General features: G+C 42.5%; 2 protein-coding genes across 13 annotated transcripts in view; one reads left to right on the top strand and one right to left on the bottom strand.

Moving 5' to 3' along the window:
- PISD (phosphatidylserine decarboxylase) overlaps window positions 1–20,580 on the top strand; it is a 39,661-nt gene that overhangs the window by 11,396 nt on the left and 7,685 nt on the right. For 2 of the 11 annotated variants that reach the window (XR_007769440.1, XM_050923612.1), the window contains exon 4: window positions 4,228–4,399. Coding sequence is in view for 10 of the 11 variants with exons in the window: in XM_050923612.1 (XP_050779569.1) it covers window positions 4,228–4,399 (172 nt within the window). In the remaining variant the exon portion in view is untranslated. Of the gene's footprint in view, window positions 1–4,223; window positions 4,400–10,834; window positions 11,093–16,770; window positions 19,821–20,580 lie in introns of those variants that run through there. The other 9 variants (XM_050923614.1, XM_050923613.1, XM_050923619.1 and 6 more) reach the window with 9 other exon arrangements.
- Window positions 4,944–20,580, bottom strand: part of SFI1 (SFI1 centrin binding protein) — a 79,238-nt gene continuing 63,601 nt past the window's right edge. For both annotated transcript variants that reach the window (XR_007769435.1, XR_007769437.1), the window contains one exon: window positions 4,944–6,850. The gene's annotated coding sequence lies outside the window, so the exon portion shown is untranslated. The remainder of the gene's footprint in view (window positions 6,851–20,580) is intronic.

The raw sequence follows: 20,580 nt of genomic DNA, 5'->3' as shown, positions 1-20,580 counted from the left end.
GCCATAGCTCCCGGCCACCGCAGGCAGCAGCAGGGCCCTGCAGCTTCCAGCCTCAGCAGGCTGAAATCATGGAGGTCTTTGGAAGTCACAGATTCCGTGACATTCGTGACGAAGTCACAGCCTTAATTATATGTAAAGACAGATTTTAAGGTACATTGATCAGAGTACACTTTTTTAAGTTTATGTGCATAAAAATGAAATTAAATAAAGTAAACAAGACTTCAGTGAGGCAAAAACTTGATAGATGGGTCCTTTTGTCAAGTTTCCTTTTTTAGTATAGCACTGAAGGTTAGTAGAGCATCCAGACACTGAAAATGATGCATACTAGGCTAGTTGTTTTTTGCTCATGGTTAAAACTTCACAGATTTTTTAAACCATCTTACCATTGTGTTGCCGCATTACTAGAAAGGGATTTGGTCCTTTTTAGATGCCTCACAATTCAATATTCTTGTTTCTTAAATAATATGCTAGTTTGTAAGGGATTCCTAACCTCAGGGCTCAGTGCTACTTGTTGACTTCAGTGGGATCAGGAGCAGGCCCTTCGTGTTTGATTCTGGTTCATCCACTCTTCAGAGGAATGCTATGAGATGATACCCAGTTCTTTGGAAAATTGATTCTGGGACCTTGTTCCTTGGGCAGTGCTTCCTAACTCCCCACTGAGTCTACACCCAGACAGATTTTTTCCTTTGGTAGTTCTTTCCAAAACCAAGTGATTCTTATTCATTAGTGCTGCCTCTTTGATGTGGTACATTAATGATGTGGTATCAGATTGGCTGTAGTATGAATATCAGAATTGTCAACACATTTTAAAATACCCAATTAGCCTATTAGGCCTGGATTTTTCAACATTTTTGTTATAAAGATTTTGAGAGGAGAACACTTTTTGCAGTCACTTTCCCTCATTTGTTTTGTGCTGCTATTGTAATATACTGGTATTAGCATTCGCTATTATTGCTCTCTCATTGTTGCTCTGTAACAATGCAGCATAGAAGTATCCTCCTTGCCAGAAAATGGAAACATTGCAATGTGTAAGGCTTGTTTCTTGTGCAAGAGGAGCTTGCCAAGTAACAATTATTATTAGCAACGTTAGTGGTTCTCAATGTTTTCCGTACCATGACCCAATGCTACAACCGAAAAAAGTTTCGGGGACACCCCTCCTCCCCTGCCTGCATCTAACCATAGGGTTTCAGGATCCCCCTTACCATCTAGCCATGAAAGCTATGGTAGCTGGGACCTCTGTGGTGAGAACCACAAAGCTATATTATACTGTAATTCTATATAATGCCTTGTTTCTGTGTCCAGCAACTGATTATTCACTGTAAAACTTCTAATATTTAACCATGGTGAGGTAGCACCTCTTTGAGGGACGCCATATATAAAGATAGAAACTAAATCTAAAATACTGTGATGTGGAGCTGTTTGTTCCTTGCCCAAGATTGGGCAATGTACCTTATTAATATGAGTCTCGATGATCCAGCCTAGATTGGTGATTGATCCTCATGTATGAGGCTATGCTTTCTTACTTTGTAGTAATTGATCTTGACGACTAATGGTGCTTATTTCCTCAAGGCAGGCTCCTTTAGTCCCAGGTCCCATTACACAAGTATATATCAGACCATGTGCCCAGCTGACAAGGGAGAATAAAGGTACAGACTATTTGAAGATGGGAAGGCAAATGTAGAAAAAAGATAGTGGTAAACCATAAAAGAAACCCAGGGGGCTATATAAATGGAATCTGTGAAAAACAGATGATGTGAAGAGCAAACAAATTGCAGGAAAGGTAGAGTAGAGGAAATGAATACAAAGCCAAAGATGGAGATAGGGAATCAGAAAAGCAAATGAAGCATAGGCGAACTGTGTTGCAGGGGGCCAGCAGGAGGAGTAATTACTCCTGGGGGAATTCTGTGCCACTGTGCATGCACAGAATTCATGTTCCCCGCAGATTTCTTTGCTTTTCCACAGAAAAAATGACTTTCTGACGGGGAAGCAAAGGGAAGCCACAAGAGTGGTCATATGACCCTCCCCAGCAGTATGTTTCAGGTGCCCTGGGCAGCCAGCAGAGAGGTAAATTGCAGTGGGAAAGGGGCGGGACTGAGGAAGACCCAGCTGGTGGCTCCTACCCTCGGCCAGGCTCAGTTGTTAGTCCTGGCTGGACTGGAAAAGACGGGACTTCCTCTTCCTCTGCACGGCATTTGGGGCCATGTCCGACCCACCCCCATATTTCTCCCCCAGATGTAGCTCTGCAAACTCACCCCCCTGCACCTGTCTCCCCTCAGCTGCAGAGGTGGGGGGATCACTGTACAGGGAGCTGCTCCCCCATCCACCCAACCCCTATGCATCCAGACCCCGTCATACCCAACCCATCCTGCAAGCCTCACCCCCCACCCCCGCACCCAGAACCCCTCATGACAAGCCCCACTCCCTTGCACTTGGACTACCCCGACCAACCACCTAGATCCCCACCCCACTGAGCCCCACTCTCCCAGCATCTGGAATCCCTCACTGAGCCCCCCTTATCCAGACCCCTCTGCCAAGCTCTATCCCCAGATACACCCAGACCCCTCCCCCCCCGCTGAGCCCCAACCACCTTCACCTGGACCCCACTGCACAGTTCCATTACCATTGCACCCAGAATCCCCCAAGAAGTCCCTGTGCATCCAATCCCCCCGCACTCAGGTCCCCCACTGAGCCACGTGCACCTAGATTGCCCCACACAGAGCCCTGTTAACCCACACTTGGATTCCCCCACACTAAGCCCCGCCACACTTTGAACCTACCTTCCTGAGCCTGCCTGCACATACCTGGTGCACCTAGCACGGAGGGGCAGGGCCCTGGGGTGTTTCTGGGGCAGGCCCAGTCCTTGTGCTATATCAGGGTTGGGTGCATCCTCACTGCTGAGTCCATGTCCGAGGGGAAGGAGTGGGAGGTGCTGCACAGTGATCTACCACCTTTATGCAGCTAGTGGCCTGTGCTCCTCAGTGTCATGCTGGAGTCTCCACATTTATTTGACAAATAAAATTTGCAGACTTCTAAAATATTGTGTGAAGAATTTTTAAATTTTTGGCACAAACTGCCCTCCGGAGTAATTACAGTAATGCATATATCAAATGGAGGGAGAAATAGAGGGAGAAAGATGGGAAAGAGCATTTAAATGTGGAGTAACATAAGAGCACATTTAAAAAACAGAAAAAACAAAAATCCTCCATAGCCATTGCAGTTTGTTAAACGCTTCCATCCTGCACACACTGGGAGCAGCACGTTGAACAACTATGTTCCTTATTAGTGGCGAGTATCCCTGTCTGTCACAAGGGAGATTGGGGTTCGATTCACCAATGGGGAGGCTGCCCTTGGAGGTCAGACTAGGGTCCCTTTTGTTCTAAAGTCTATGAAATTACAGCCTTACTTAAATGTGTTTGATGCTAGCTACAAGGTGCCAGTGCAGCTTCCCTGAGCAGTGTTGACAGGATTGTATCGCTGAGAACTGTGCTAACCAAATGATATTCTAGATCCCCACTTCCTAGTGGGAGGGGTATAATACAGTTTGATACTATCCCTGTCTGCTTTGGAGAGGGAAATTGTGTAAGCAGTAACCATATTTAAATATTTTTGTAGTTAGAACAGTTAAGCTTCTGGTGTAGAAAGAGCCTTCATCTTTACATTTCTGCTAGAATTCAAGTGTACTTCCCATCTGTTTGCTGGAAATGGGATCAGGTGACGTTTACGACTCCAGTGGATATTTAAAATCCCTGGAGGAATTCTGGATATGATCTTTTGGTTTTGGTCAGTATCATGCCAGTGTCAGCCTTCAGCTAACTTCTCGTGATTTGTCTGTTTAAAGTTTGTACTGGGTTTGTACTGGAAATATTGTCAGCTCCTTTCCTCATGCATCAATAATGGGTGCTGTTTTCATCAGGCCCCAGACAAACAATCTGAGAAAACAAGATTTTCATGATTTCCAGAGTGTCTTCTGATACGGAGGTTGGGGACCAGTGATACTTTTAAATCACAAGTCATGCTTTCAGGAAGTGGCTGCTGTCAGCAGTGACCCATCTTTATGTATGTGCATCCTCAATAACAGGACCTTGTATGCATCTTGTGTGTCAGTGGGACATGACTGCATGCGTCTATAACATTCTCAGTATCTGATCTGACCTTCCTCCCTTATAACTTCGTCTTTACTCTGTAGCTGTCCTGTTTCCTAAAGATCTGCCTTTTCTTGTTAGACAGGAGAAAGCTTCACGCTGCACCAGTAGTGCGAACATTCCGACTGCGCCCCTTTCACTTTCTGGTGGCCACAGGTGGGGGATATGCAGGATACAGACAATATGAAAAATATAAGGAGGAGCAGCTGGAGAAAATGGGCATTGAGATACCAATCAAGCTTGCAAGCGAATGGGAGGTAAGATATTTGTGATGAGTTCGTACCACATGCCACATTTTGCTACATACTTTTCTGCTTCCTTTCAACAAGGGGAAAAATTGGACTGTGTTCTGTTACCAGAACCAACAGAAGATATAAAGCGTTTTTCCTCACCTCTCAGTCCTGCTTGCTAAAGCCAATGTAATGACATATTAAGAACTGTAGGTGTTTCTCTCTTCTTAGTACAGCCAACACATTTCTTCTAACAATTGTAACAGATGCAGCTTGGACAGTTAAGGCAGTTTCTTTTTTACTTGTATCTTAGTGATAGAATTTAAAGATGATTGGCTGGCATAAAGCATAAGGCGTGGGGTTTGCAGCGATTCTAAAGGAATTTCAGTTCTTGTGCTCAGTAGAAGAAATGTTCTCATGTCCCAGCCTTGGAGTACTCTTACAATGCTAGTGAGTTGGTAGCATATCTGAAGATTTAATGCACTTTGAAAAATTTGCTAACTGTTGAGTATTGAAATGGAATCTAGCATAAAAGCCACACAAAGCCATCCGTAGCTAATTTTTTATTAAAGCAGGAAATACAGTCAGTGTACATCAGGGCACGTGTACACCTGTGGCACATGTGCTGAAGGCGGCACTCGAGCTGATCTTCAGTGGCACTCACACTGCCCAGGTCTTGGCCACCAGTCCGGGGAGATCTGCATTTTAATTTAATTTTAAATGAAGATTCTTAAACATTTTAAAAACCTTATTTACTTTATATACAGCAATAGTTCAGTTATATATTATAGACTTATAGAAAGAGACCTTCTAAAAACATTAAAATGTATTATTGGTACGTGAAACCTTAAATTAGAGTGAATAAATGAAAACTTGGCACACCACTTCTGAAAGGTTGCCGACCCTTGGTATATATGTTACAGTAGTGGCCTTCTGCAGTTACATATAAAAGCATTGAAAAATATTTTGTGATGAGTTTATTATCCTACTGGATAACAAATGTGTCTACAGCATGTGAAGGAGATTGCTCTGTCTAATTCATAAACAAAGGAGTGGGAATCAGGAATTACTTGTGTTCTCACTTCTGCCACTGAGTTGTAGCATGATCTTTGGCAAGTCACACATTCTCTCTATGCGTTCATTTCTTCCCCTATGAAAGCATGGGTAATTCTTGTTTGTCTCACAAGAAAGTTGAGGCTAAATTAATATTTGTGAAAAACTTTGAGATTCTTGGATAGGGAGTGTACCATGCAAATGTGACTACTATTCAGAATTAGTATGAAGGCAATTCTTATCTAGATCCCTTGTGAACATCTGCTGAGAACTATTTCCTGCAGAAGAATATCATCTTAATCTCTAATGATTCTAGCTCATCCACACCATTAAGAAGAGCTTGTCCCTTCAAAGGTGATTCCTTCTCTACTCTAGTGATTGTAGATCTTTAGTGTTGTCACTTTGTCTTTAAGTTGTTGTGAAGCTGAAGTATGAATATCAGGTGTATGGACGTGTTCTGTAGTACCCTAAATGACCCATTTCAAAAAAAAAATACACAACCCTGTTAATGAACAGATGATTACAGAACATTAAATACAATATACAGTTCCACATTGACCAAACAGTTTATAATATATATGTTAGGTTTCTTTTGCTGCAGAATATACAGGCAGCTAGTTACAAACTACTTTATTCACCCCACCCCGTTTTCTGTTTTTGAGTAAATTTGGCATTTCTGAAAATGAGGGTCTGGTGCCAGTGCAGGACATGCTCCTCTGCCTCAGTCACACCTGTAGCATCCTTCTGTTCCTCTTCCATTTCTGAGTGCTTGGTCAGTTGTGTTTTGGACATATGTATATTAGGGACTAGACTGAATTCCTAAACTGACCTTTACTTGGGACCCAAATTGGATTTGGTCCGAAGAGTCCAGATGTGAACAGTTTGGACTGTAACAGTTTGTGAGGAATCTATCTGTGATCTGTCCTCCATGCTTCCCTTTCCCAACCTGCTTGAGCTTATTTAGAATAGGTTAGTAAAATATTTTGTGGCTTTACGTACCATAAATGGGACTTGTAAGTTTCTGGGGAGTAGTCGTATTTAAAAGGACCCTAAAGTATTTTTCATAGTTAAAAAAAAATTTTTTTTCATTGTTCATTGGAAGTGTGAAATTGGAATATTTCCTTACCCGACTGTTTTTATTCCATTGTGTTAATACCCTGGCTTGGGTTTTTTGGGATTGCTGTTAAATTCTGAGCTGCAAGCATAGATTTAGCTTTAGACAAGACTAGTACTGAAGGATTTATTTGTGTTGGGGGGAATTGCACAAAGAATTTCAAACGTGTAAACAGGATTCCAGGTGAGCAGGTACACACACAGCATACTGACAGGTTTTCCCACTGCCTTTCAGGTACCTTCTTTGTTGGCTTACGCTCCATTGTATGTTTTCATGGAATGAGGAGGGGAAGGCTGCCAAATGGGAAATACCTGGAAAAGAGAGAAACAATTTTCAGACTTGAAAGAGGGTGTTACAAACAATGGAGGGTTTGAACAAAATAATAGCCTTTCACTGGAAACTGGAGCATCTATGTTTGCTGACTTATGGTTTTGCATTATTTCCCTTCTGTGCATTTTTGGCATCCGTGGAAGCAAACTTGGCAAGGGAGAGAAGAGGGTTATCTCCTTGTTTATAAGACCAGGAGATGAGCCCACAGACAGCTTATAGAGAGAGAAAACATGAATATGAGAGATTTCAGAGTAGCAGCTATGTTAGTCTGTATCCGCAAAAAGAACAGGAATACTTGTGGCACCTTAGAGACTAACAAAATTAGTCCATGAAAGCTTATGCTCAAATAAATTTGTTAGCCTCTAAGGTGCCACAAGTACTCATGTTCTTTTTATGGATATGAGAGGCATCTGAAATGCTGCAGTACTGGACTGGGGAAAGAAGCTGCTGTGCATACCCCTAACTTCTGAACAGTATTGGTCTTCTGATGCAGTTTCTAATTCCGCAGGTCCTGGGTTGTGTGTGTGTTTGAAGAGACATAAGTCAGACTATCCTATATTGTGTTCTTCAACCTGACAATTTCATGTAGAAAGAGATTCACTTCTGCAGGAAAGGCAGCTAGAGACGTAATATATTCAGGGAGTCTCTCCCTAGTCTAGGTCATCTTATTGTGGTGTCTGTGGTCTCCGAGGTGACCCATACACTATTTTGACACAAGGTCAGCTGTCCAGGGCCAGTGAGTGTAGGGGTAAAATCTAATCTCTCTGTGCATATATGGTCCCCATCACCATAATGTCTGCCCCTCCCAAGTATCTAAAAATAGTTCCTGTTTGTAGTGTGGTCCACGGGCTAACAAAAGTAGCTCATAAAAGGGGCACTATGAAGAATAAAACTCCTATTTAAAATGCTGGACCTATTTTTTTTCAATTAAAATATATATTTATATATAACTGGCACAAAAGCACGACCCATTTATTTTTATCACAAATATAACAGCATATGTTTAAATGCTTTGTGGTCCTGACTATAGATATAAACATACAGGAGAATAAATATGTAGCTTAATACTAAACACTGACACCAATATGTGTTGATGCACAATTCTAGTCACAATATTGTGATAGTCATTATATAAATAGTAAAAATAGATTCAAACAATTGTCTAATTTCAAGTATTACAATAGTTACTTTAAATACAATTATTTTTATCCTCCTTCAATATATGGGTTTCCACTGAGAAAGATTCACCTGATGACTTAACATTATTTGTTTTTTTGCTTTGTATAAGATGAATCCATTAATCACGGTAAAAAATAAATACCTTCCTAAAATCCTAGCGTTTGCTACGATGTCACATTTTGAATTCTACATCTAGTTGTTTTAATTCTTATACCTAAAGACTTAAATATTCTCCTGAAGTGAAGTATTTTGGGTGATAACTGGCAAAACGCGTATTATTTGTGCTAGGTTTGGTGAAAACACATAGGTAAATATGGTCCCTTGTGAAAGAGCTTGGTTTTTAATTCTGTTTAGCAAAGTGTATATATTCGTACATAATCAGAAATAAATTTGAAAATAATTATTTCTACTTGAATTCTTTTAGTATGTAACTATATATAATATGTCAATATTGATTCATTTTGATTAACAAAAAAGTAGAGTTGGAATATCAAAGAATGAAACTGGATAGAAGCAATTTCTTCTCTCTGCCTCAAGTATATTTTGAAAACTTTCATACAGGATGTCTGATTAATATTTATCACTAAACGAAGGCTTAAATATTGTTCTCAAGGCTTTGTTGTCTTCTCATGATTTTCCTTCATCAAAGCATTAAATCAGTCCTGAATGGAAGAGCTGTATGTCACATGTAGTTTCTTTAAAGCTGAAATTTTACGTATCTCATTTGTTTTTTCACCACTGATGCTGCACATCATTGAAACTAGTACAGTCATTTTCAGTAACTGGTTCTTACACACTAGCACAGTACTGGTTTGTTTGAGGATATCACTGCAGTAAAGTTGATGCTATTTTTCAGTTAATTTTATTTAAATGTGCTATTTTTCAGTGAATTTTACAGATCATGAAAATATTTATGACAGGAGAACAGGGAACACTTGGTTTCTGGCTTGGACCTTTCTTTATAAGTTTCCTGTGGCTTATAGCTTGAATTGATTGATGTTATTGGTATGTCTCTTGCTGTGATTACTAAAAGGGATTAGCTTTCATTTAATTAGATGAGAGCTGTCAATGAAAGAGGTAGATATTTATCATATAGGTGGAAGAAGGAATTTGAGGCAGTAAGCGCAAATCTATCTGGGAACATTTCCTGACCAAGGTCTCTGTGTGCCTAGTATCCTGGATATATAGTATCCAGGAGCAATTCCACCCGCTTCCTTCTCTGTTGATACTGTGGCATTGTTGATATACAGATAGCATAATTTACACAGGGAAACCTTGGCCAAAGAGTGAGTTTGGATAAACAGTGTGACAAGATGAGTAGAGTTTAAATAGAGAGCTATTCATTACTGCTGTCCGTTATTTGCTTACACAGTTCTTATCTAATTTGTTTTGCAATACTATTTTTTGTGTAATGGTGGCTGTCATAGTATGAGTGGCAAAAACCAAGTAAAGATGTAGCTTTAGAGAGAACCCAGTGAACCTTAGGAGGTGGCACTAGTTTATAGTGACATCTGATATCGTATGTGGCAGATAACAGGGTGAAAACCAGCTCTGCTAGGGGGAAAGCTTCATATCACAGGCCAAGACTTTAAAAAATAGAGGCCTAAAGTTAGGTCCCTAAATTCATGTTTGGGGATCTGTTTGGTGCTCACCACTTTGGCAAATCAGTGTTTCCTACTGAGGTGGATGGGTAGCACAGGGATAGTTCTGTAGTGCTGCTTGTGGACAAGTGAGGCAGCATTACTCAGTACCATTTCAGTAAGGCAGCACGTGGTGTAGTAGTAATAGTATGTTCTGTGATGGGAGATCCTGAATCATAGACCAGGATATCCCAAGAAAGAATCCATGAAAAATCCTCCACCTGTGCGACTCCATACTCTGGCTCTTCTGCCGGTGCAGAGTAAAATCCTTTCCCTAGACCAGATGACCTGTTACATGTCATACTTTCTCCTCTGTTTTTTCTGATGCCTGAGTGCTGTATGGACATATGTCTAATTATACAAAAGAAATCTGATTTCTTGTAGCACTGATCAGAAAATTTCAAAAAGGTTCAAATTTCAACGGGGGAGAGAGGGAATGATGGGGTGGGGTGGCAGAAGTTTTGCCTGCAATTTCCCCTACATTTTTCAGCCAGCCTAAGATGATGTAGAGTTCAATGTCACGTTCAAACTGTGTTTTCAGATGGATAGTTTTTGCTACAGTGTCTCTTCCATTGCACAAGACACCTTCTGTTGAAATGTGTGTAACTGTGACTATTGAGCAATCTATCTAAATGTTCTGAAGGGTTTTATAAAACTGTATGTACTCTTTGGCTGGAAACATGTACATCAACATTTCTGGTAACGTCAAGAAACAGCAACAGAAAATTCAAACTGGATCATTTTACATACATGCTCTCTGCTATCCAGCTGGTATCAAATGTTATCCCTGGTCTGGAGAATTGCTCTGTAGTGAACATTTTCTGGTGCTTTGTCCATATAATTTTTAAATTTCCCAAATAATATGGTTGTTTGGGAGACTGTTCCATGATCAACCAACATTACTGTCAGAAACTTTCCCTGGTATTCACCCTAAACTGTCTTAATATGTTTTCAGTTGGTGATTTGTTAAGGGAGGCCTAGATACTATCTCCCAAGCCCCTGATATGAGTCTGCTGTTTTGTAAACGCACTTCTGGGAAGCCATCTGGGGAACTGAAAACTATGTTGTCATACAATCTTATCCCCTTCCTTTTTAGTTTCCTTCCAGTTTTTTCTGCCTTGTCTCCTCCTCTTAAAGGGGAAAAAGAGAGCCGGGGCTTTGTGGGAATGCAGATGCTTTTGATGATATTGAGACGTCCTTAACAGTTCCCACCCTGGAGTCTGAATGGCTGAAACATGAGCTGGACAGGAGCACTAGCTGCATCATGCTGCTTTCTTAAAGCAAAGAGCAGGTCAGATCAGATCTAGTAGACAGACTGCGAGCCAGCCAGCCATTGGGAATCTGAGAAGTTATTCTCCTGGAGTGTTTTTAGAGGCTTATTTTGGCCAACAGCAACAGCTGCAGGTGAAATACATATACCTACTGTCTGGAAGGGAAATAATTTGTTGGTATATTTTAGTAAAATGTATTTTTTCTGCAGAAGGGTGTTCACCACATTTACTGAATTTAGTGTATAAACTGTTAAAAACTGTATAAATGTGAGAGATGATTGTTTTGTTACTTGTTTGACATGAGAAGAGGATTACAGCTCAGAAATCCTGATGAACTAACTGAACATTTTTTGCAATATCAGTGGGTAGTTTTAAGGGTATAGAAAGTTGCATAGGCAGCTCGGTTAATACTTTCTTTCTATTCAGAGCAGGTGTGTGGGTAACAAAGAACACAGATCGCTTTAATGTTAACCCTCTCTCTTATTTCTGTGCCTTTCAGCATGCGTAGACACAGCTTCCTTTGTCTAGCAGGGTGCTGGGTTGATCGGATTCAGTGTCAGGCCAGAGGGCTGGGATTTAGTATTATTCAAGGTACAGGGTGATCATGATTGGGGTCTGGTGGCCTGTTGAGTTTAGCGGTGGTCTCACAAAATCATCCTGCTCTCCACAGAAAGCCATCCAGCTGAAAACAAAACTATCTCAAGTTTCACATTCTTGATGAAATTGTTCTGTTGAAGAGAGTAATACTAAACTGCACAGCATGTAGCTCTCCACAGTACAGCAGACTCCTACTTAAATGTAGTGGGTACATCCAGCTTCACTGGCAGGAAACGGAAGAAGTCGTTTAGAACCGGAAAGTCACAATCAGCTGATCTTGGACACAGGACCATGGTTTGGGACTAATAGGATGGGCATGTGGACACATCAGTGCATGTGATTTCTGCAGGGCATGGATTAGGGTTTTTTCCTCCCCCTTGGTGCACCAATCTTCTGTGCGTTTGTGAGGAACACTTATGTGGGTTACATTCCATTGTTTTGTTCACTTATCTTAGAAAACCCAAACAAAAATGCCAGGTCAGTGTCACATTTCGGTAGATTAAAAACAAGAAATCTGTGAAGGAACTGAAACAAGCTTCATTCAGAGTCAGCCTCCGCAGTTGCCAGGAGTGCTGTACAGCCAAGGTAAGCACTTTCAGACTTCCAGACCACCAATTCTTAGTCACTGTTTTCTTGGGTTTTCAGGCCAAATGACAAAGGAATTGGTGTGTTAGAAATCTCTCCGTTCCGCTGATCTGAGGAACCAACACTTACAAAGTTAATAGTCCCTTTTTAAAAGAAGTATTTGTTCAGTTAGGATTGTATGTAGGTTTCTGAATTGTATGTGAGGCCTCACAGTTTTTTTGTTCAGTTTCCAACTGAGGATTCTAGAGTGCTTCACAGAGCTTTCCGTTTTAGTAGGAAAGTCTAAAGCAACCATTCCCCCCCCCGCCCAATATGCTTCCATTTTAGATGTCTGTATCCTAGAAGGGAATTGGCTTTATGAATATCTTGGGTGAAAGGCATTTTATCAGATAGCATATGAAATTAAATATGCGTATAGAACCATAGAGATGACTATATTACAAAATACTTAGAGTGCCATAAATGTACATGTTGCTTTATGAAAGTAGATAAGACATGTTTCCTCGCCCCAGAGAAGAGATCAATAATTGTTTACCAAAAACTTTGTGCAGTCTTTAGAGCTAAATAAACAAATGTTTTATGGCCATTCTAAATAGCTGATTTATTTCTGTTTGAGAAGTTCAACTATCCATTTAAAGGAAGCTAATTGCACAAACCTTTCTCTTAGAAGGGGGAATTACAGGAAGTGTGTTTGAGATAAAAAATGGGCAAGAGAATCCTCGAAACTAGAGATGGAAAAAAGACCTGCTGTATCAGGGCATCTGGTACATTTCGCAGTCAGTGCCTAGAGACTCACAAAGAGAGTTAAGGTTTACATATGTGCCAGCAGGAATCCAGAGTGTGAAATATACAGCATTAAAAATCATGTGACTGCTAAAACAGCCAATCCACAGTTGTTTCCCTAACGTCCAAAAGCAGTTACTTGGTATGCTCTTAGAATAGCAGGATCTCCTGATTGATTGGCTGTTGAGGAAGCTATTGTTTCTCCTTCTGGATTTCTGCAAAATAATAAAGTGGTGAGGAAGGAAGAGGATACTTTTTTGTACATATAAGTTTAAACAGAAGATATTAACTGTGGCCAGGGGAAAGGAATGAAACTATTGATGATAAACTAATACAGTCACTATCAGCGGATCTCCTCTGTATAATAGTGTGATGTGGGTCTCAGAATACCCCTATCTTTGCTGCTTGATACTTTCTTTTGTTCCACTTTTATGGCTTGTGCTTAACCATACAGCTTTCCCCAGCAGTATGTGTTAAGTTAGACCATCCATTTTAAATGGCAATACTGTTAACAAGTGAAGGAAGTGGGGAGGGAGAGGCTTCTAGCATCCAGACTGGATGATTCTAAACCCAGCCCCGTGTGCTCGTGTCATTTCAGTTTAATGTACAGTTGTGTGTTTAATCCAGTCTCTGATTCCTTTAAATCCCCAGGCTTAGTGTTTCTGGAGTCCTGAGGGAAGGGCTTGGAGAAATAATAAGACGACCAGTAGTTAAACTGGGTCACTGGATATGATGCTTGTATGAACTGATGGAGCAGAGTTGAGTTGCACAGCTGACAGATTAGCTGTTTTGTTATTAGATAATTCTCCTCAGGGGATTAATGGTGCACCTGCATTACTTCCTTTATTCACTTAATATGCATTCTGGATGAGTTCAAGGAGGTAGGAGTGGTTTGGGGCTTAAGCCCCAGACTCCCCATAGAGAAGAGTTAGAGAACTCTTGAGTCCATCAGTGAAGCTAGTAAGAGGGGCTTTGCAGCACTATCCTGAGATTTAAGAAGAAGTTCAGGTGTAAATCCATTACATTCATCCCTCAGCAGAGAGAGGAGGATTCAGTAATTGATGCCCAGTCTCAGTTGGCCAGTCCCTTCCTTCGCCCTTCCTCAGAACACTTGGGCTGAGGGTAGGGTTGGCATGGTCCAGGATCCAGTCATTTCCCCTTTGTTCCATTGCAGGCATCTTTAAATTCTGAACAGCCAAACCCTACTGTATCCTTAATCCTTCCTGTGCAGTAGCTGCTGACATGGCAACCCGCCATGTATGTTTGTATGTCAATATTTAAGTAGGTCTCAGCCAAGAGGAGGGGCAGGCTCTCATCCATGGGTAATAGTCAGGTATTTGCGTCTTGGTGAGTGTAATGGGGTCAGTAGGACAGAACATAAAAGAAATGTAAGGCTTCTTACTTAGAGGAGGTGAGCTTTGTGTAGCCATGGAGAAGTCTGGCTTATATAGCACTGAAATCCATCTCTCTCCCTGGGAACTTCACCTAGGAAGGTGAATCTATCATGACATGTTTTTGCCCCAAAGGGAGTAGCCTTCACCACGTGTGCCCTTTCTATGAACTTTATCTGAATTTACAGTAGTATCAACATGAAACAATGGAATTATATTTTAAATGTTCATTCACTTCTGGGGTGCAGGTTCGCTGTTCAGTTCACTCCACTCTTTCGTAAAATCTTGGGGAAATAATCCCCTGCCGCCTTGATTTAGGATGTGGTAAGTTCTTTGAAAGGAGAGCGCTGTTTGGGCTGTTTCTACTGAAATAGACTGTGCTGAAATGTGTATTTACCTCACATGCTTTTAAAGGAAGAGTAGAATAAATGGTGAGTGCAGATGAAACTTGTTTGCTCTGGCTTTTCCCTCATCCATGGCAAATGTGAAGGGGGGGGTGGGGTCCTTTGGAGAATAAGATGAAGATCACAGCAAAGAGGAAAACCCTGTGCGGGCTCCTTGTGTGTGGGCGTCCCTGCATGTCTGGAATGTGAGGAGGAGGAGAAAAAGTTTGTTAGACAGCACTGTTCATCTCCTGGCCTTTCTGTGCCAGTGCTGTATTTTTCCCTTGTCACAGATTCTGGAACTTGCATGCATGCTGAGCATTTCTTGTGATCTTGGTGGTGAAGATGATTTCCACTTTGGTTTAGTTAAGTGTTTTTAAAGGGACACTGTTGATTTAAATCACACTTCTGTTGAAAATTTGCACCTGTTGTTATTGCTAGGAACTCCTAATATTCCTGTCTGTGACAGAAAGGAAATGTTTTGGCTATTTTTCCAGCTTTTTCTTTGTGAATTTTGACACTTTCCCCGTGTATAGCCAATTTCCCCTTTTCATCTGGGTATTTCACATAGCAACAGAAGAGAGAGAAGCATTGTAAAACATAAGACAGCATGATTATAAAACCACGAAAACTGGCAGGGGATCGCAGGAGGGGAAAAGGGGTAGGCGTAGTGCCTGGAATTACTTTTAACTCTTTTTAAAACTAATAAGATTGTAATTTACTAGTGTCCCTTTAATATACAGTTGCAAAAAATCAGTCTATACCTGATTCTTGTAACAGATCTGTGATAAATAATTTGTCTCCAATACATTTCTATTAAATGAATTTCCTCCTGAAAGGTTCTCTCAGGCTGGCACTAAACACGGTTCCAAATATTGCCCCTCCCTCCCATTTTCTCTTTTCTCCTCAGCACAATATATAACATCCTATCCAACCTTGGGTTAATGCAGCAACGTCCTTATTGGCTCACTCCACGTCACTTGTGGCACTAGCAGGGTGGGCATGCTTTGGAGATACTAAACTGTCATCTACCTTAGTTTTGACTTAAAACATTAGTGTTTAACCATTTTGCTTAAATATTGAACCATAAAATATTTCTGGTATTGGACTTGACACAGAAGTCAGGTATAAGCTCAGTTCTGATCTCTGGCTCTGGGTTCCTGTTGCTGCCAGTTTCCCTCGTTAGCAGTCCAGGTGCAGCCAAGAGATACAGGAATGCCAGTTTTTAGTCAAGAGCTTTCAGATATAATTTGCAGTGTGGAAGAGAACTTCTGACCCTATGAATATTCCAAAAGCTGTGCCAGACAAAATGGGCATGCAGCCTTCAAGACTGCAAAAATCCCTCTTGGCCTCATGGTACTGGCGGTTTGGCTTCTGCGTTCTGCTGGATGTAAAAATTGTCGAAGTACTGCACGCTGTATAAAGCATCTATTGAACTTCTGCAGAGCCTGTTTCTCAAGCTGGCGGTGAAACTTTTGTTTCATTGCAGGGAAGTATATCTGTAAAGGAAGGTTCTTTCCCTTTTTCTGTCTCGGCCCGCTCCCTTGCCGGACAGTGTGGGATGGAAAGGGTGTTTCTGAGATGGGTGTTGGTCTCTAACTGGACTGTATGAGATAGAAAAGCTGTTCCCTCCCTTTCCTCTTCTCTGTTCCCAGGCTGGATGGTGTGAGAAGGAAAGGGTCTTCTGGCAGAGTGAGTGTTTGCATACACATCTGCTTGCTCAGTAGCCCAGAACTGATCTAGCTGCAGTTACTGCAGTGCAGAATTGAAGCAATGAGTTATCTCCCTCCTCCTCTTCTCCGCCATTCTTCCTCCTCCTCCTCCCAGCCTCGCATTCAGGCTGGCTCTTGGGATAACTGTGCATGGCTAGCGAGCTGCAGTTCTGATAATAGTGCATTAGTTCCTAGCAGCCTGAGACTGCAGGGTGTTTGTTTGGGAGTTGAGCTTCGATGGCAAACTTGACTAGAGAGGAGCAGGGGCTGCTTGTAGGCACAGGTTGCTTTTAACTCACACAAAGCTGCTTTTGTAGAGGGTTGCTGAAGTGTGACACAATGCCTGTTTGTTTGCAATAGCTGGGAACCTTGTAGCCGAGTTGCAAGTGGGAAAGAGACAGAGAGGGAAGTCGGAGACAAACCAGCGGGGGAATTAGGAGCTGTGACGTCGTGTCCTCCCTCCTGTGCTGAAGTGAGCAAGGGAAGGGGAGGTAGAGGAAAAAAAGAGACTGAGACTTACGACCGACCGCCATCCTGATGATGTGTCAGTCAAACACCCTGCAGGGACCAGATCTGCACACAGGGAAATGGTGAGATGCTGTAAAGCTTTATCTAACCCTCCTCCCTCTTGCTACAACCTTCGCAAAGTTAAAATTCATGTCCGAAGGCTACGTTCAGGGAACAGCGGCAGCTGTGCCGGGGAGCAGCACCCGCAACTGGACAGTCCAGGCCCAGCTGGCTCTGCTGGGGGCACACCAAATAGGAGAGCCCGTTTCAGGTACTGTCTGGTGTTTTCTGCTTTGCAGGATGGCGACTGAAGGGAGAGATGAGAAAGGGAATGTAGAGGGGCAGGAGTGACGACCAGCTGCAAAGCCTTTGTTTGGCCTAATTACTATAAATCTCCTTCTGCGCTGAATTGGCAAGGGAGGGGTTGCTGCTGTACAACAAGAGAAATGAGGAGGTTTCCTTTCTCTTCTGATTCCCTTCTAATCAATGGGAGAGCAAAAAATCTAGAGAGGGAATCCTCTAAAACCAGGCCAAGACGGTGGGAAGGAAGGGGGTTTTAGAGCAAGCTGCCAGGATGCAGCTCTGCAGGGATTGGTTCATGATCGTCTGCAGTGAAGGGAGGGAGAAGGAGATGGGAGGGAAGAGCAGTACCTTGTCCTCCTAAACTCTTGGAGAGGCCATCTCTCTGTCAGGCTCTTGGGCCCTGGCGGATGAGAGGGAGGAGGAGCTGCAGGTGAGTTGTCTCTTATTCCTGTGCTGTTGCACTGGTCTTGCCTCACGCTGTTGAGGCCTGCTGTAGTGCTGCTGAGACAATACTTCAGCTACTCAGGTCTGTCTTGCACTCCAGCACACAGCCATTCTCTGGCTTTGGCGGAAGTAACGTTAGCCTAGAGTAAATCGGTGAGCCAAATGCACCATCTTCAGCCCACATGGTGGTAGTAGCAGCTGCTCAGGTGATGTTTTAATTTTTGACCCAAGTCCCGAAAAAGGCAATTTGGCCCTTCCTAGTCTCCCAGCTCCTTTCTGTCTTGGAGAGAACTGTAGAGCGTGTTACAGCTCAGTCTTCAAATCTTTTCATCCTGCAAGGGATGGGAGCGATCTTCAAAATAACTTGTAGCAGGAGCCTTCCCCTCCCATCAGCATGCACATACAGTCATGCTCAGAACACTGTGTCCCCTCCAAAGATGCAGGGAGAAGAATTGTTCCTCAGCAGTTAGCACAATGCCAAACAGACTTCCATGTTTTGTCCTGAGTCGGGTGGACATTAACCTAATGCTGAGACCCAGAAAGTATTGAGAATGAGGCTAAGCATAAGGTACCCTTGGGAGACCCCAGGAGAAGAAAGGAATAAGAGAGTTTGCCCAGGGAAGACTCGGACGTAGCATAAACTGGAGCAATGAGATGTCTCATGGAAACAGGAATGGCGTGTGGAGCTTTTCCATGCTGAGTCACTGCTTCAGTTCTGGCCCAGACTGGTAATGACCACAAGTCATAGATGGCTCTTTATGTGAAATGAGTTTGTTCTCAATTCAGGCATCTAGTTCACAAGAAAACCCACCTAAACACAGTTGCTTAAGAGGCCAAAGGTTGAATGGGCCATAAATAGTAACTACCCTGCTGCACTAACAATATGTGTGTTAGTTCTTGTATCATCTGTCTAAGTTTGAGGTGCCTAATAAGGAATGTAAAACCTGAAAGGTGCCTTTTGACCTCCGTGCACACTGCCCAAATAGCTAACTCACAAATCCCACTTCTGTTTGTCTCTGAGGACTGCTGCAGGAGTACTTCAGTTTGTCCCCAGTGGCTTTTGTGATCCTTTATAGGACTTAGACACAATACAGTCAGAGTACGGCCAGCAGGGTACTATCTAATGTTGACAGCTTCTGCTGCTGCCTTTTTCTGGGGCTCACCTAAAGAGACCAGGAGGTATAGGCATGATTCTCTCTTGCTGCTGCTCAAGACAGGCAGGAGAGAGAAGCAAGTGTATACACTTCCCTTTCCCTTAGCAGCAGCACATTGTGCTTATGGTACTGCAGCTGTCTCTCCCTCAACACAATGGGAGTCTAGGATTAGGTCAGTTTCATCCCACTGTTGCATGTAGGAACAGCACTGTAGATAGAACTTCTGAAACGCAGGATTCCCATAATGCCAGACCTTGTTAAATCCTGGAGCCAGAGACGACATTGCCCTGAGTTTGTGGCTGTTTGCTTCACTGGAATATCATCTGTTCTTTCCTCAGCACTTGCCTAACACTTTTGCCCTAAACAGGGATTTTATTGCTAGTTTTCAAAGTTCTTTAATGTGCTGATCACTCTTAACTCTCCAAGAGCGGGAGAGGGTATGGGAAAATGTTTCCTCTCAAGTAGCTACTTCTTTCAAACACCAGAAGAATAAGTTCCTGGGTTTTCCCTGTTGGTGTTCTGTAACATATTGTGTATGTTCTAGCGTTAGCTGGCTGGACCAGTTGCAGCCTTGTTTTCACCTGTATCTCAGACTTTGTTTAATGCAAAATGTTTTGCCTTTAATTAATTTGCCAGTAGGCATGAGTAAGGGAAGTTGTCCTGTGCCAATGAACGTCAGGCACCTCATATTCGTTTTTGAAGTGACCTGGTCCTGTATTTTGGAAAAGGAGCAGGTTTGAACCAAAGTCAGGGAGCAGGGAGTTGCAGAATCACTCGGGAGCTGGTGTTTCTGAGGCTGAGTTGGCTGACCGTCTTGTGTGTGTGTGATCCTACAGGTTGCAATTCCCCCAGCTGGCCCTGAGGCGGAGGTTGGGCCAGCTGAGCTGTATGTCTAGGCCTGCTCTGAAACTCCGTTCTTGGCCTATGACTATTCTCTATTATCTTCTGCCTTTCGGTGCTCTTAAACCCTTGACCAGAGTGGGATGGAGGCCTATGAGCAGGGTAAGTGTGAGCAGGTCTCTACTTTGTAACAACCCTGTGAGCAAATGTTCTGTTATAATGGAGGGAGGCTGGCAGCAGGGGGAGACAGACAGCATGGTGCTGATGGCTGATATTAAAGCAGAACTGCATACCTTCCTCTACCACAACTGTCTGTTTTGTTTCTTTGTTGTGAAGCTTTAGGGATTATGTAATTCTCCTTTCAGAGACAGATGATGAATTTCCAGGAGCGTAGAATTTGTGTATGATCCCCTAACAAACAAGTTCCCAACCTAGGGAATCAACGGAAACAGCTGATTCATTCAGACAGTAATACCCACAAACATCAAGACTAGGGCTAAGGCAGACCAAGCCTCTTCTCCATCCCTTTCCATGGACACATCCATGTAGTCTCTCCTTTGCTGCAATTTTTCTGTGAGACTGGTTGGCTGTTCAATTCCTTCTTGGATGCCTGGAATCCTGACTGCCCAAAGGATGTACTAATGCAGACATCCCGGACTCAAACTACGAAATTTAGTTTTAGTACATGGACCTGCATGCATCTGATTACAGTGTGCGAACATGATCTAGACATTGTTACTGCAAACTTATACAAATGTGCCCGCTCTTGAGAGGATGCCATTTCGACAGCTATTGCATTAAACAAAGACTATCAACTTGAAACCCCATCACTTGCAAAAGTGAAGTATGTATGTATTTTCAGGCGCTGCACCTGTCCCCAAGTTGTCTTGCCAATTTTTGTGGTTTTGCAATCACATTTTCC

The sequence above is a fragment of the Gopherus flavomarginatus genome, chromosome 15 (genome assembly GCF_025201925.1).
Source record: "Gopherus flavomarginatus isolate rGopFla2 chromosome 15, rGopFla2.mat.asm, whole genome shotgun sequence".
Lineage (NCBI taxonomy): Eukaryota > Metazoa > Chordata > Testudines > Testudinidae > Gopherus > Gopherus flavomarginatus.
The sequence above is the reverse complement of the archived record's forward strand: the minus strand, read 5'-3'. Positions and strand labels throughout refer to the sequence as shown.